The following is a 16,142-nucleotide window of genomic DNA, read 5'->3' on the forward strand; positions in this document are numbered from 1 at the left end:
AAATTCCTGGTCTTCACAGCCCAGATTGTAGGTAGACATGGCTCCATTTCTATAGTCGAACTTGGCAATTTGGTCTCTATATAAGGTGCCGACCTGAGTTTGAGGTTATGCATGGCCACTGACATTACCTTGTCCTTCCTTACACTGAGGTCACTGCAGAGCTTCAACAGACAGTTCTCTCAAATAAATGCAAATAACATTTGCTGTTTCTAATTCTCACACCTCAATCCAGACCACCTCTCAATGAGGTGGAGGTTCTTCTACGTAAAACGGTTGCACTGAGAAAGATGATCTTTCAACCCCCTCTTCCTCTCCTCCTTCATTTTTTGGGTCTCTTAAGCCTCTTTCCCCACTCACTGGTCTCACATTGCCCACACTGAGAAAATTGTTTACCAAGCTATGTTTTCAAAGTAGCCTTCTCCACATGAGGAACTAATTAATGCTAAAACAGCATTAATGAAAAAAAATAAGCTTGACGGATACAGTGTCCTCAATATGAAGTTTTTCTCTCATGATGATTTTTTAAAAAAATACTTGGCTGCACCGGGTATTAGTTGCAGCATACAGGATCTTCAGTTATGGCATGCAAACTCTTAGTTGCAGTATGTGGGATCTAGTTCCCTGACCAGGGATCGAACCCAAGCCCCCTGCATTGGGAGCACAGAGTCTTAGCCACTGGATCACCAGGGAAGTCCCTCTCATGCTGATCTTAAACGTGTTTTTTACTAGTGAAAGAAGAAATCGTTAAGTAGCAATTGAGTAGTAACAGAAAAAATTGGAACCAATGATGGCCAGACTGGTGTTTTGTGCCATATATGCACATCATAGTTATACCTTCTGTCTGTATAGATGTTCTTCATCAGTAGAGCAGAATTACAAAGCTGCCATTTCATAGTTGTTCCAGAGCAGATCCTAACTTCCTGGTGTTCTAGCACCTAAGAACCACAGGGATACAGGAATTAGTATGTGTGATGAATGTCCAAATTCTACCAGAAATATTTATTGTTTTTTATTTTATTTATTTTTGGCTGTGTTGGGTCTTTGTTGCTGCACGCAGGCTTTCTCTAATTGCGGCGAGCAGGGGCTACTCTTTGTTGCAGTGCGGGGACTTCTTGTTGTGGTGGCTTTTCTTGTTGCGGAGCACGGGCTCTAGATGCACGGGCTTCAGTAGTTGTGGCTTGCAGGCTCTAGAGCGCAGGCTCAGCAGTTGTGGCGCACAGGCTCAGCTGCTCCGCGGCATGGGGGATCTTCCCAGACCAGTGCTTGGACCCCTGTCCCCTGCACTGGCAGGCAGATTCTTAACCACTGCGCCACCAGGGAAGCCCCAGAAATATTTAAAGTGAGCTGCTTATAAATTTTGGAGATTAATCCTTTGTCAGTTGCTTCATTTGCAAATATTTTCTCCCATTCTGAGGGTCCCACAGGAGAGGTCAATGTTCAACCCAAAAGAATGACGCAAGAATGCCAAAGTATCAGGCATTATTTTCATTCCTGGAGCCTTGTTACTAAGAGTCCTAGACGGATTCTCCGTTACAAATGAACCAGGAGAGCTTAAAAGCAGACAAACCAACCAACCAAACAAGCAAAATTAGCCAAGAAAGGTAAGAGATTTTATTGTACATACAAAAAGGGTGCAAACTGAGTCCTTTCCTCCCCAGATTGGAGAAGAGGTATACTTAAAGATCACATTTGTGTTTTCCATGGTGCCCTAGGAAATGGGCTACTCTGAGATAATATCAAGACCCATTTCCATTTACTCCAAAGAAGGCTTCTTCCTCTGCAGAGGAGTTTCTACTTAATGGTGTACAAATCTCTCTCCTGGAGGAACTGTTTCAAATACCCTTGAAATTGACATTCATGTTTAAAAATACTACAAGTTTCATTTTCACAGCTGAGCTTTGCAGACCAGTGCCAGGGTTTATGAAACAAAACTACGTATCTAAAATAAAAGGTTAAAAAAAAAGGCATTTAACAATAATCAGACACATCCACGCATCGATTAAAACTGATTTCCACAGCTGATTTATACATTATCTAGTCTTAAAAAATTGCAGTCAACATCCCAACATCTTTTAAAAAGTACAATGGGCAAAGATTAAAGAAACAGACAAAATAATAATATAATAAATTAGAGCATGTAATACATCCAATGGGAATTGATGAATGAACATTATTTTCCATTGGGGAGGGCTTATAATATTTTTGGTTTCATCTTTTTTTCTGCTGTTTACTCTTCTGCTTGATAAATGGGGCTCATTCCCAGAGCCAGCTTGCTGCCACACCAATTTGAGAAACTCATTTGTTTCTTGTTTACTTCTGAGAATATTCAGGAACACATGGTCCCAGCAACCTGGGCTGTGAGGTTTTTTTTCTTCAGGTGGGCTGTGAGTCTTTATGGAAGTGAAATGCATACAGATGAGTGCTGGCACGCACGTGCACACACAGACACACACACACACACGCATACAGATGCAACCACACACACCCATCTGTAGATACAGTCCCCCGTAAACCCCCGCCAAAGAAATGGCTCATCTTCCTGAGACATTCCTAACAGATTGATAAGCCTCTTAAAAAAGCTTTCGGTGTAAGGGCTGGCTTGGGAGTTGGTCTGGAGCTCAAAAAGAGGAACACTGAAAATGTCTCACCTGCTCTGAAAGAGGGGATTTGCGGGGTCGGGGCAATCAGGATAGCTGTCCTCTTGTGTGTGTTACTGGGACGACTGCACTGCATCCCCATTTCTTACCATGGATAACCCTCTGCTTTGAAGGTGGTGATGACACTGGAAAGATGATTGTGAGAAGTAAAAAAAGAAAAGTAACAAAATAAATTCTGTCCACAGAACTGAGGTTTCTTTATAACACTGAGTTTGGTAATCAAACTAGAAATATATGGAGTACACATTCACTTTTTCCTTTGTAATACAAGCTGAGCTACAAACTCTGGAGTGGACTTCCTGGTCGCTTTTTGAGGAAATATGTCAACTACTACTGTCTATATCCAGGGAACCTACTTACTATTCTGAATACAATGGAGAAACCTATTCTTTTGCACTCAGTCACCTGCAAAAGGAATTAGGAAAAACATTTTTAAGACTGCTTAATTGATCAAAGACTTCCAAGATTCCTTATTTGTGGCTAAAACACTGCTTAAACCCTCAGAAGAGCCATGGTTTCCTCTTTTTCTTATTCAGAAACACAATCACTCCCCTCCCCCATCAAAAACAAACAAACACCCAAGAAAACCAAACCACAGGCATCCCATTTTGATTCCTACCAACCCATCATGGGGAAGACTCTGGCCGTCAACCTCTAGAGGGACCTTCCTGGAGCCCTGAAGTTGGCAAAAGCAAGAACCCCAGAGACAAGTACCTGCTGCTCAGGCCAATCCATATGGGGTGCCAAGTTATCCTGGCTCCCTAAGGGTTTCTGGAATTCACCTGCCCACCTTGGGGCAATAGTGGCTTGGTGGCAGTGGCCTGACAAAGGCAGTGTTGGCTGTATGACAATGCAAGCTCCCGATCTGAGAAATTCTAGCCCTAACATGGCTCTGACGCTGGAGACAATGTTGTCAGGGCAACTCACTGGGAATGAAAACTAGTTTAAATATGAAAATGGAAGAGGTGACTGCGACACACGAGGCATGCAGACTTGGGAGAGATGCATCAGAAGAAAGATCAAGTTCCTTAGAGGAGATCCTTTCTAGGCTGCCGTGGAAGTACTTATTTTTGAAAAATGCAGGCCATGCTGCTCACTGGAGGGGGAGCAAGCTGTCTCTTTTGCATAAAAAAAAGTTAAGGCTATGATCTTTAGTAACCACTCTGACATAACCTTACCCTCACTCATTTCTGACAACAGAAGTGGTTACTAACACTGAGAACCAACACTGAATATGTACTCCCAAGGTACATTTCCAGTGAACCAGGTTGGAAGGTACTTTAGAGGCGATGGACACGTCTTCTGGCTAATGGCAGGGGCTGTCTCTACGAACTTGGAGTTCACTGAGAATGAAGAGGCAATCAACACTTCTACTGGAAAACTCAGGATCCTGCTGTCTTCCGTGGCCCTATATCCCAAAATAAAATGGGGCTTTAATTGGAGGCCAACCTCATCACCTGACTTTGTACCTTCCTAGACCGTTTCCTCCTAGACAAAGCCAAAATGGCAGGAGTATGTTAATTAAGGCAGACATGAAAGCATGCTGCTGCTGGCACACTCTGCACATCCTTGCAGAGCAGTCTGGAGTGAAATCACTGGGAAACGCCAAGGGCTGCACAGCAAGTAATCAACCCTTACTGCACAGACACAGCCATGCTCTAGTCACAAGGGAAGGATCCCTTACGTCTTGGTGGATTCCTGGCCTGCTTGCTTCAATCTGCTCAGGACGCAATGCCTGAAGGACTGCAGGGCTTGGGAGAACCCCTAATGTTGTTAGTGCTTAATGCTAACCCAGCAACTGCATCAATCCTGAAGAAAAAGATCCCTAGGTATCATGGTTATGGAGTGAAGGAAGCTCAAAGACTACAGAGCAAGTGGATTTGGGTGGGCGGTAGGTGGAGGGAGTGCCCAACCCCGAGGCCCTGGCTGAGGAATATAGCTACTTGACGACAGCAACGGGGCTGAGGAGGGAGGCCTGATGGGATGTGCTGATGGGGATGAAACTCATGGCCAAATTACTCCTTAGGTATCCTTCTTAAAAAGAAAAAAAAAAAATTTTTTTTTCTTTTTTAAAGGAAGATCACAGTAGACTCTCTCGGGGGTCTGGAACCGCCCTGGAGTACCAATGGCCCTGGGAAGGTCACCATTACTGTGCATGCCAGAAGGACTTGGGCTCTTCACCTTTGTTATGAAAAATCAAATATCTAGTAAGAGATCTGAGGGGGGGCAGAGAGTGAGAAGAGTGCATTAGGAAGAACCCCACAACTGCTCACATTAAATCCCGCAATAGTGAGCCTTTAAAACAAAGTTAAGACCCTGAAAAAGTCACAAACCCAGCTGCAAGAGGGCTTGCCCTGCAGCCAAGCTGGTAACTGCCTTTGCTTTTTTGTGGAAGTGGGGAGGCACTTAGTGGAGTAAGGGGTGCCAGGGATGCTCCGGACTTTGCCACCATTTCATCTTGCCCTCCCATGAGAAGCAAGGCTTTTTCTACACAGGGATGTGGAGGTTAAAGATTCTATACGGGAAATTAGAGTTACCCAAATTGAGAAGAGTTACCCAAATGCCAACTGAGAAACTATGTAAGTTTCAGTGACAGTGCCTTAGCTAATGTCAAGGAAGCAAACCCCAATATTCAAAATTCTTGTGGGGAAGCAGTGTGACCCTGAATCTCCCAGCCATTCTGTTAATAGGAAATTTTCTTTTAAAGAAATGAATGATTACAATCTTTATATAAGCTAGGCAAATTTGAAGCCAGTGAAGTGATATTTCCTAGCCAAGGACCAGTGGAACACAGGTGAAGCCCAGTAACTCTGATCCACGCTACCGCTGCTATCTCTGCTCCATGTAAGACACATCAAGGGACTTGTCAGAAAATACCAACTACCAGAAAGTTATGTCTGCATCCTCCAGTCCAAAAGACAGCCCTACATCTCAAGCCAGAGGCAATGATTTCCGTGTTCCCAAAACCCCCAGACTAAGTCACCAGCCACTGTCCTCCATGGTTAGCTCTCTCTACCCCCAGATACAAGACCTCGTTCTCTGATGTAATTAATCCCTTCTCCTCGATCACATCTGGAATGAGAAGTCACTGTTTGGATAAGTCGCTCATCTCAAATGAAAATCAAGCACGAGAAGTTCTATTAACTCCATACGTTGGCGACTTTTCAAGCAGTGAATGAGGAACCAAGACCCTTCATGGCAGCATGTCTGGACATGGAGAGTGTACCGGGGAGAACAGGCTCTAGATGCGTGGCCATCTCATCTAGAAGGAGTCTAAGTCCAAGTGAGAGGATAATTTCACACCTTTCATTTCAGTCTCCTTTCCCCAGGAATTTTCCAGCACTAACCAGTCTCACCCTCCTGTTCACTATAGCCCCATACACTGAGGCCTAAGCCTGCAGCTATGGACCTGCTGGAAGAAGATTTGCAGGTTCTTGGTTTCTGATAAGGCAGGCCAGCCCAAATGCTGTAACTCAGCTATTGGGGCAAACAGTACAGACCAATTTTATTTCCTGGCCCTATGATGAGCCAAATCCTGAGGTTCCTCTGGCAGTTGGAAGGCAGGATCACTTTCCTCCTTCTTGTCCACTAGTGGCAATACAGTGGTGGCTGTTTCATCACTAATTTTGTCCCCCAAGTCACTAAGGAAGTCACATGGCTATCTAGTTGGAAGTCCCTGGCAGTGGAGGAAACAGATATTTCAGATTTTTGTTGTTAAGCATCTCCTTCTCTGGGATGAACTGTCTCCTGTCACAGTCTGGCTTGGCTGGCTCATCCCATGTGCTGGAGAGCTAGGTTGTCCAAACTGCAGGCTGATGAGGTCAAGAGGCTCTGGTAGGGACATTCTTCAGCAGCTGAGAAGACGAATGAAAATTCAAGTATGTTTCCTTGCCAACCTGAGAGTTCACTCAGAATGACACAGAGTTTGGCTTCTTCTCTTCTGGGTGCTGCAGACCCAACTCTTTCCATTGAGAATGTCCTCTGGACCCATGTTCTCTCTGAATGGCTTGGCTGGCCCCATCCCCCTCAAAACAGAAAAAAAAAGTAAAACTCCCAATATAACCAGACACAATATGCATCTGCCATGTTTTTTTGTTTAAAAAAAAAAAAAAAACTAAAAGTGCAATAAAGTCAGTTTTTTTTTGTCCTTTGCTCAGAACAATTTGCAATGTTCTACTACTGTCTGGAGAACAGAGTCCGCTTGTCAAGAAAGCTAAGAACGCCAACACACGGGGACAGTAGACTGCAGATTTCTCACAGCTTGTGTCCTACAGTGTAACTTCACAAGAGGGAAGGAGGGAGTAACCTGCACCCCGTGGCCAGCTCGGGATGGAGGCTGCACAGGCACAGAGGAAGAGGGAGCCATACTGCCAGACACACCTGGTGGGCAGAGAAGGTTCTTCTCCAGCCTTGGCCTGCATCTCCCTCCTACCTTCTTGGCCGCACCCCCAGCCTCTCAAGCTCCTTCAGCAGACAAAGCCTTCAGCTCATTAGCTTTTATGCTGGAGAGGGTTGAGGGTGGGGCAAGAACCAGGAGCAAGTAAACTAAGGGGAGGGGAGAGAATAGTAGTCCTTGAGTTTTTGTGAATGACACCTTCACTGTAAACAATAGGAAGGAGAGTCAACCAGGCAGCCCCAAGGGTAAGCAGTGGAGGACCAGTGGCTCTGGGACCTGCTCAGAGCCTCAGGCAGGTAGGGGCAGCCACTGACCCACTGGGCCCTGGCTGCCCGCACTGGCTCCTTCTGGGGGCATCTGTTTTTCTTCTTTTTGGTTTGGATCTCCACCCTCCCCCACAGAGGAGTCCCTTCCAATGAGAAATGGCAGGAGCTGCGGGTGCAATCGAGTCAGAGTCCCCAGGGCCTGAGGACTCCTGGGAGGCACGGGTCACTTGTGGCGCTGAGCAGTCTTCTTCCTTTTCCTCTTAAAGAAGCAGCAGCACCTGGAGCACAAGGAAGACCACAAGTCAGTGCGGGAGGCCCGCAGCTGCCAACAGATTTCTGCCTGCCTCTGCTTATTGCAGGGGTGGAACTTCCCCCTGGCACCCACCCACAGGGTCGCCCGCCATCTACAGTGCACATACTGGAGGCAGTGGGCAGTGTCTGCCAGGAAAGCCAAAGGAGAGAGCTGCTTTATTCCAAACCTAATCGTCAAAGTGCTGCAGGCTAGGCAGCAGGGCGGAAGCAGGCATTTTTGGAAGAAGGATGAAGAAGGCTTATTTCTCAGTCTAACACCCCAACCTGAAAGTCTCATCCTCCTTTATACTGAACCAAGGCTGGGGGTCCTCAGGGCTGCATGAGAAGAGCCTGCACTGTGTGCCCCTTCATACAGAGGGCAAAATTATTTAATGCAACTTCGGAGGTCAGTGGGTATGGAGGCTAAACTAAGGCAAACAAATGCCAAGAAAAGTATGATGTTTGGAACTCTAGGAGGCTCTCACATGCTACCAATGAAAGGATTAAGGGTTCTCTCTAATCTCATCCCTGCCCCCAGCCAGCTAGCTCCCTGGCGTAGGCAGGAGAAGCCCTGACCCTAATTGTGTGAGCCAGGATCTTTTAACTGAAATCAGCATAGCCTACTCTTCATTTGGAGAGGATCAATGCCACAGTTGATCACCAGGAAGCATCGGGTTGCAGGGTCCTCCTCGACTTAAGCTTCCCGAGGCTGCTGCTGTGCCAGACTGGGTTCAAGGACTGACCCTGCTTAGGGTGGGGCTGAGGCCTGATGCCTTCAACAGCCACAGCTCTGCCACAGCCTTTAGCTCGGGTACCCGCTCTGTACTGCTGTCTTTGGAACAGGAAGCCCCTCTTGCTCAGGCAGCGACTATTCCAGAAGGGGGTGATGAGGGCTGTGGCATGGCTGGTGCAAAAGATATGTCCTTTCCAGGAAGCTGACACATGGGAAATGAGAATGTGAGGGGCAGAAAGTGGTGGATGAGTCAAAGATGCCATGTGATGGAGGGGAGTAAACTGGAAGTGTCACTCAGACTTGCTGGATCCTTGAAACGAAAGCTTTTCTCAGAAACTATCTTTGGGTCTTTTACCTAATCCTTCTGGGTTTAATGTCAAAAATATTCATACAGAAATAAAGAGCTGTTGCTTACTTCCGCATACCCCTAAGTCCTCACTGTAGCTAAGATTCCCCCCTTTTTTAGTCAGACCCTTTTGTATTCCCACACCCCATGGACTAGTTATCAAAAACTTGGAGAAAGTGTCTTCTTAGAATGCAGAAATAGATGTTTACACAGACAAAATGATGGGCTTTAACCATAACTGAATGAATTAAACATGGAGATGTTGGAAACAGGAGGTTCTTAAGAGAGTCTTAAAAAAGATTTTCTAAGAGTATAATGACCTATGTGATGTACTATTAAATGGGTGTCAATATAGTCACTAAACAAAGTGTCCTTTGTATTTAGAGGCTGAATAAATTCTTTTAAGTAAAAATGACCAACACTTTTGATTGTTTTCAGTCCTTAAGGGAATCCCTGGGGAAGGATTTTAAAAAAAGGTCATTTTTTGTACATATGCTTTAGAAAACAGACATTCTTTCAAGCTGAATGTCCAGAAATTATTAAATAAGGTGAATTAAATCTCATGGGAGTACCAGTACTTCAATAGAGCTAGCTACCTGTTCCCTGTTAACCATGATTTTCAGAGGGATCACTAACATTTAAGTCAGTTTTTATTCTTATGCTTTTTGGAGGATGCTAAGATGATGATTTTGTGTTTTTACGTTAAGAACAATCATTAAAAAGTTTGAAATACTGTTTTGGTCCGTTGCAAATGATACAATTTCTCTTTTACCTCCTCCAAGGCAAGTCATAAGAATTATAAGCATATCATAACCTGATGTGCAAAGCTGAATTCACCTGACTGGAGGAGAGTGTGAGCTGTGGTTTAGAGCCTTAATTTTTGCTAGTTACTGTAGTTAAAACTTCAGCAGTAGCAGAAGCTTTTAATAATTCTACCCATGAGGAAACGGGCTCCACAATCAACTCTTTGGTTTCTGTGATGACTACCGGCAATAGGACCTGTGAAACTTGGTCAGACCCCAGACCAAGCCCACTGACTGACTCCATACAGATGTCTTACTCTCAGAAGAGACTGAAGGCAAGTGATGAACTCTTCTTGTGTCTTAGGTTTCCTTCCAGCTGATTCTTTGATTGGCTCTCCCTTCAGCTATTCCTTTACTATGTTTCTCTGCTGTACTTATACATTCTTCCCTTGCTCTAATGCCTTGTTTAAGCCCCACAGTATCCATCAAGTCTTCCTTAACCATCCCTGTCAACACTGACCTCTCAAGGGACAATACCATAAAAGTGTCCTTTCAAGCATGCATGTCTTATCTCTCCAGGTAGATTGTATCTCAGCTCTTTGGGGGAGGCCTTGAGACCCCCTAGAGTTCCAAGCACAGAGTGGATGAGCACAAAGTAGGCCCTGTATTTGCAGTCAGGATCATGTGACTGACATCTCACAGGAAAAAACAGACCACGATGATGTCAGATTACACAGACACATGTTTGCTAAATAAACAGGCCAAATGTACTCCTTGATACTGTAATACTATAAATTCTATCTCCATAAAACCCAATTGCTATCTTCAATACATCTCTGTCCCTTGGGAAACCCTGTAGGCAACTTGGCTTAGAGAGTTAGGGTACAGAAACCGGTGCCCAACTCAGTTACTGAAGACCAATAGAAACAAGGTAGTCACAGAGGCCAGCAGACTGTTATCACCACACGGAATATCATCCCACACGTGCAGTGTAGGAGATTCTGGCTCCAGACCACAGCAGACCAATCAGCTCACGAGCACCTGGAGCTCACAGGCAATGCCCAGGAAGCGAGGCACGGAGGGCACTGCCTTACAGTGGGAACGTGCCCCACCCAACGTGGAGCCGCCAGGGCTTCCCCTTCAAGACCCGCATGCTGCCCCAAAAGTGCATTCAAGGGACCTTCTCCAGGAGTGGGAGAGAGACTCCAATGTCTCACTAGCCAAGTCGGCCCTTGGCCCACTATATGCTCTTATAAGAAGAGAAAAGAAAAGAAAAGGAAAAAAAAAAGACAATAAATGAAAAACAAACAAAAAACTCAAAACAACAACAACAACAGCAAAATGTCCACCTCTCCCCCAAGAAGCAGCTCTCTTATTTGGAGATACTCATATTCTACAGATGGAAGAACCAGCTGAACCAAAAAGAAAAGTCACAGATTTTTCCAAAGCTAATAATTTTAAGGTTAGAGACCGAGCCACAGAATGTGACATTATCTGGCAACAACTGTCCTTGGAGTTGTGAGGAATAATTAGATTCTGATTATACAACTGGTACAGTAATCTGGTCTTCTTACCTCTGTCCCTCTCTGCCTAATAATATCTAGCCGTATTAATTTGAGAAAAAATTCACTCAGCTAAAAATGAAGAGACAATTTTGGATACGGTGGGATATTGTTCTGACAGGAGGAGGCTGCAATGTGGTGGGTTTGGAAGGAAAAAAGGAACAGATTAATTGCTGGGTACACGCCTGCCCATCCCCACCTTGTGGATCTAGTTCCCCAGTCTGGGTGGGTATGGCACAAGGTGGCATACAGGAGCCACTGAGTGTTCCTAAGGCATTTTGTTTGGCTTTGCCAATCCCAACCTAGCCTGGTCCGCTCCCCTAGCATGTGGACTGGAGAGAGGGACTCACCACAGGTTGAGCATTTTCAGGCAGCTACAGAGTGTGTAAAGAGAAAAACACAGAAAGGAAGAGAGAGAAAGAGAGATATTAGTCCACAGAGGTGAGATGGAAGCGACTCCCTGTGAGCCATGCAAACATGCAGTATGTGTCTGTGTTTAGTTTCTTCCTCTGTCAAGGCAGGGTGAGTAGGCCCAGGCCACTTGGTCCCCACACTAAAGTGGAGGGGGCAGGTGCCTGATAGAAGCATCGAGGTGGGAGCTGGATCTCAGTGAGGGCTAAGGCAAAACAGAAAGAGTTGGTGGGAGCCCCAAGAGTGGGCTTTCCTGGGCAACTTCCAGGAAGGTAGCAGGAGAAAGGGCATATGATCCTGCCTGTAAGAATTCAATCAGGAACCAAGGCCAAACCATTCTGGTTCCCACATGAAGTCTTACCGTGCAATTTGTTAAGCTAACCTCCCAAATATTCTGAGGGAAAGAGAAGTCCCTAGCCTTTCTATAACACCAACATGCCTGACCAAAGCAGCCAGCAGCTAGCTCTTTCTCTAGAGGGGAAAACAAGCTTAAGAGACACTTTATCTTATTAGGAGGTGACTAGCGAGGAGGGTCACTGCTCGGATTAAGGTATAACTGCCAGAAAAAGGCCTAAATCCCATTCTTGTTAATTCTCAGAGAAAATGAGGTCCACACTTGCTAAGTTGTAGCTAAAGTCAGTGGATAACCAAAAATTCCTGTGTTCTTACCATAACAAAAGTCAGCCAAAAAGCTTTGCCTTGCCTCACTACCCTTCCAATCACCCTTAAACAAGGACATGTGTCCTATATCTAGAGAAAAGGGTAAGTTAGATGTTTATTTTGTTTACAGAACAAAAAACGGGACCCTGTTATTTCTCTCCTCCTTTACACGAAACAAGCTGGCTGAGGAACCCAAAATCAAAAGCTGGGAAGTGAAGGTTTCCACACTGTTTCCCCAGTACTCTAGCTCAATCTTAATGTAGGCAACAGCCCCCTTTTTCCCACAAGCAGGCTGCATGGACAAAAGGCATCACAGATGTGTGCAATGAGGAGTTGTGTGGGATGCCCTGTGCTTCTCTTAGCTGTGACTTCTTCCCATGAAAGTGATCAAGCAGATGGACACATGGCTCCCCCGCCCCCAACCAATACATAGAAGGGCCAAGAAGAAAAACACATGGCTGTGCCCCGACAGTTCCCTGGACAAGATGGATTGGTAGCTCATGAAATCACTGGGGGAAATGCCACACAAAATGTCCTAAGCCATGAGCTTTTGGATGACAATTGGTCAAATACGACTGCTCCCCTCTGGTTTCCACATCTTTCAGAAGGCTCACACCTGGTACAGTGGTCTTTGCTGAATCGGGAGACTTTAAATTCTCTTTACATCTAGAATTTAGATTATACCAGAACAGAACACACCAGATTGAAATCTGTGTGTGTGACTGGTCCCCTATCTTATACACAGAATACAAACACCACATTCACATACACAATTAGTGTACACATTTACCAAAATGAAATGAGATAAATGGGTTCAAAGATAATTCTGTATAGGGCATATTATAAGACTAAAGCCCAATTCAATCCTGGTACTCAAAGTATAGTATGAAATCCAGAGCTCAACTTTTGGCCTTCAAAGTAATAGCCCCAACGGTGAATTGGGAGTGAGGTGGGGATGGGAACGGGCGCAGCCATCTTTCAAGCCCAGACAATGTTTGGATCTGACCACAAACATTGCCATCAGACCCAGTACAGCGGTTCCCAACCTCAGCGACATATTTGAATCACCGGAACTTTAAAAACTCCTGATGCTCAGGCCACATCTGGGATAACTTAAACCAGAATCTCTGGAGCCAGGATTCAGGCATTTGTATTTTCTAACATGCCCCAGGAGACTCCAAAGTGCAGCCAAGGTTAAGAAGTCAGAGGGTAGGAGTACCACACTGTTTATTTGGGAGAATGAAGTTTTGTCATGGAAACTGAAAAACTGTGAGAACCATTAAAACTTACAAAGCCCCTGAGAATAGGGAGCATGTTTCCTTTTACTAAAAATGGTCTCCTCCTGGCATTGACCCCCCACTCCCTTGTCCTCCTTACGTATTAGGGCCTTACATTAACCAGGAGAGGAGCATCTGAAGCTGCCTACAGTCAGTAGGGACTCAACAAGAGAGAGTCCAAGTCACCCTCGGTTGCTTTTTATCTACTGGGTAGGAATCCTCAAGTCTTGGCTTTTAAAGGAAACGACCTCTCGAAAGAAAAGTGAGCTCATCTAATAGATGGGCAGCAGAGCAGAGGAGTGGGCAGGGGGACAACCATGAAAAGTTGTATCTGGAAGAACGCAGATCTTGACTAGCCTCTACCTTTTACTGAGGCATAAGCATGTTCTGGTTTGTACTTAGGCTAGTTGGGGGCTCAAGGGATCACTTAAGGCAACAATATCACTATAAATATGGTGCCTGCTTCTGAAAACAAGACACTGGGATAGCCTGGATGTTCTCAAAGGGTTTATAAGAAAAGTCATCCGTGTCAGGTGTGGCAGCAGCTACCGATTGGTGAAGGACTTCTCTCTCCCTACCTCTTGTTGCCTTGGAGTGTAAATCTGGACCTGAATTTGGGATGGGGCAAAAAGGGAAAGAAGTGATAGAAATGCTGCTTTTGCAGCAGAATCAGCCATTATTTCACCTTCTACCCCATTTTCTAAGAGTTTAAACACAGACCATGCAGAGAGCACCAAGGGGCTGGTGGTATGGGCAGGGCAAGACATTAACATGCAAGAGAAGCAGAAAAGGGAGTGGGGTAACCTCCTCACCCTCTTGGGATTAGTGTAATTTCCTCTCCATCCCAAGACTCTTTCATTCAACAGGTGCAGAGACTATTTTTCTTGACTGACTTATCTGAGTCTCTCTAAATTCAGAGTCATTTAAGTGAGAACAAAAGGGCTCTGAGACCCTTGTCTAGGACTATAGATGCAAAGTGGTTAGCCAAGAACCAGAAATCAGATGCTGTTCAGCATGGCCCATGGTTTAGACAAGTAGATTTCTCTCTGTGTCCCTTAGGGAGCAAGAGGCTCCAGGGCCCCAAGAGGCTCAGGACTGCTATCTGCTGTAGCTCTCATACCAGGATTCTTTTAGTTCACTATGTCTTTTCATCCATGTGGACTAAAAATGTGACTGTCTTCTCAGAAATCACAGCTAAAGAAGGGCAGCAGCAGCCTTAAGGTACCATGCAAAAAATAAAATGGTCAAAGGAAGAAAGCTGTGGGCACAAGCATGAGGTATCCAGTCTGAAATGAGCAGCACACGAGAGGAAGAGACAGAGAAAAGGCTTTTCAACCTATAACTCAAGAGCCCCCTTGAAAGATGAACGTACTTAGCTTCCTCCACTACCTCCACCTCGGCGTGAGCTGTGATTGGTGCATTGGAGTGGGCTCCCGTAGGGTCATCGACATTCAGCTCTCCATTGGTTGAGCTAACCACCTGAAACAGAAGGACAGAGTGTGACTGACACCACGGTAATCGGAGCCTCCTGCCAGTGCCCCAGAGGGTCACTAAGGGAGATCTGGTCTCTAGCTTAGGTGACAGCCAGGCAGTGTTTGGAATGTTTGTTTTCCTGGGTTGGGGGGCTAAATGTCCTAACTTAGGGAATGTTCCCAGACCCATATCATGTGAGAACACAAAACTCAATGATTTAATTATATAATGATGATAACTTTCATACTGAATGCCTACTCTGTGTTAGGAGCTCTGCTACATTGTGTTGTGTGTGTATCAATTTAATCCTCACAAAAATCGTATAAAATTTTTGGTCATATTACTGTCTTTAATTCTATTCCTCTCAGTTTATTATGCTATAATTATATACAGACTCAGTGATGATGTTAAAAAAAATTCTAAAAAGGAAATCAATAGTGAGCATCAAAAACTATAAGCAATCACACTTTCCTTCAGAAATTTCTTCATGGCTTTGGACCATCGGTTTGAAGTTTCTCAACTAAGACTGCCACATCCTCTCTGGTGAAACGGCAGACAGTAAGGAAACACTTTCCCTTGGAAGACCAGTCTTATTTCAACAACCTTTATTTCAGGTTCACTGTCATCCCATTTCTCACTGACGGTCCCCGAACTGTAACTGAAGGCTCTCACTCCTGTCATCTGGTTAGGTGGAACCGATCAGGCTTCTCCTGCTTGTGCAGCTGCTTCTGTCACCTGCTTTCATTTCCAGCACATGATTCCTGTTTATGTGGGTGCTGGGAAGTGGGAAAAGGGACCCCGCTGGACAAACTACTCTGCTGTTAAAGACCTTGGCTGAAACATGGGAGAGAACAACAAAACAGGATAAATGGTTCAGATACCATACGCCCTCGGGTAAGTAACTTTTCATCTACATGAGACTGCTGCTTACGGACTGCTGTGAGAATTATACAAGAAAAGGCATGAGACAGTGTGTGGTACAACAGCTGGTACACAGTAATGGAGGCAGCACAGTGCAGCAGATGAGAAATGGGCTCTGCATTTACTCAGCCCTGGCTCTGAGCCCTAGCTCCACCACTTACTTGCTGTGGGTCCTTGGGCAAGATCTTACTTTCTGTGCCTGAGCTTCCTAATCTGTAAAACGGGCAAACAATGCTGCTTACCTAGCTGGGTTACTGTGCAGACCACCCACAGAAAGTGCTTAGCCCAGTGCCATGGTCCACGGTAATGGCTCAATAAACGTTCACAGTACTGTTATTCTCCCTCCATAAATGTTTACTCTAATCTCCCTCTAGATCTGGGGTCCTCATTAGCAGTTAATTTGCAA

General features: G+C 45.2%; 1 protein-coding gene across 7 annotated transcripts in view; it reads right to left on the bottom strand.

The window, feature by feature from the left end:
* Positions 1–845: 845 nt before the first annotated feature.
* Positions 846–16,142, bottom strand: part of CSNK1G1 (casein kinase 1 gamma 1) — a 152,406-nt gene continuing 137,109 nt past the window's right edge. For 3 of the 7 annotated variants that reach the window (XM_029237452.1, XM_029237450.1, XM_029237454.1), the window contains 2 exons: positions 14,715–14,821; positions 1,532–7,597 (listed from right to left, as the gene is read on the bottom strand). In XM_029237452.1, the coding sequence (XP_029093285.1) occupies positions 7,543–7,597; positions 14,715–14,821 (162 nt within the window). In that variant the 3' untranslated portion in view covers positions 1,532–7,542. Of the gene's footprint in view, positions 936–1,531; positions 7,598–14,714; positions 14,822–16,142 lie in introns of those variants that run through there. The other 4 variants (XR_003795842.1, XR_003795841.1, XR_003795839.1 and 1 more) reach the window with 4 other exon arrangements.

This window comes from Monodon monoceros, unplaced genomic scaffold, assembly GCF_005190385.1.
Source record: "Monodon monoceros isolate NGI ecotype Baffin Bay Population unplaced genomic scaffold, NGI_Narwhal_1 Super_Scaffold_21, whole genome shotgun sequence".
In the NCBI taxonomy this organism is placed as follows: Eukaryota; Metazoa; Chordata; class Mammalia; order Artiodactyla; family Monodontidae; genus Monodon; species Monodon monoceros.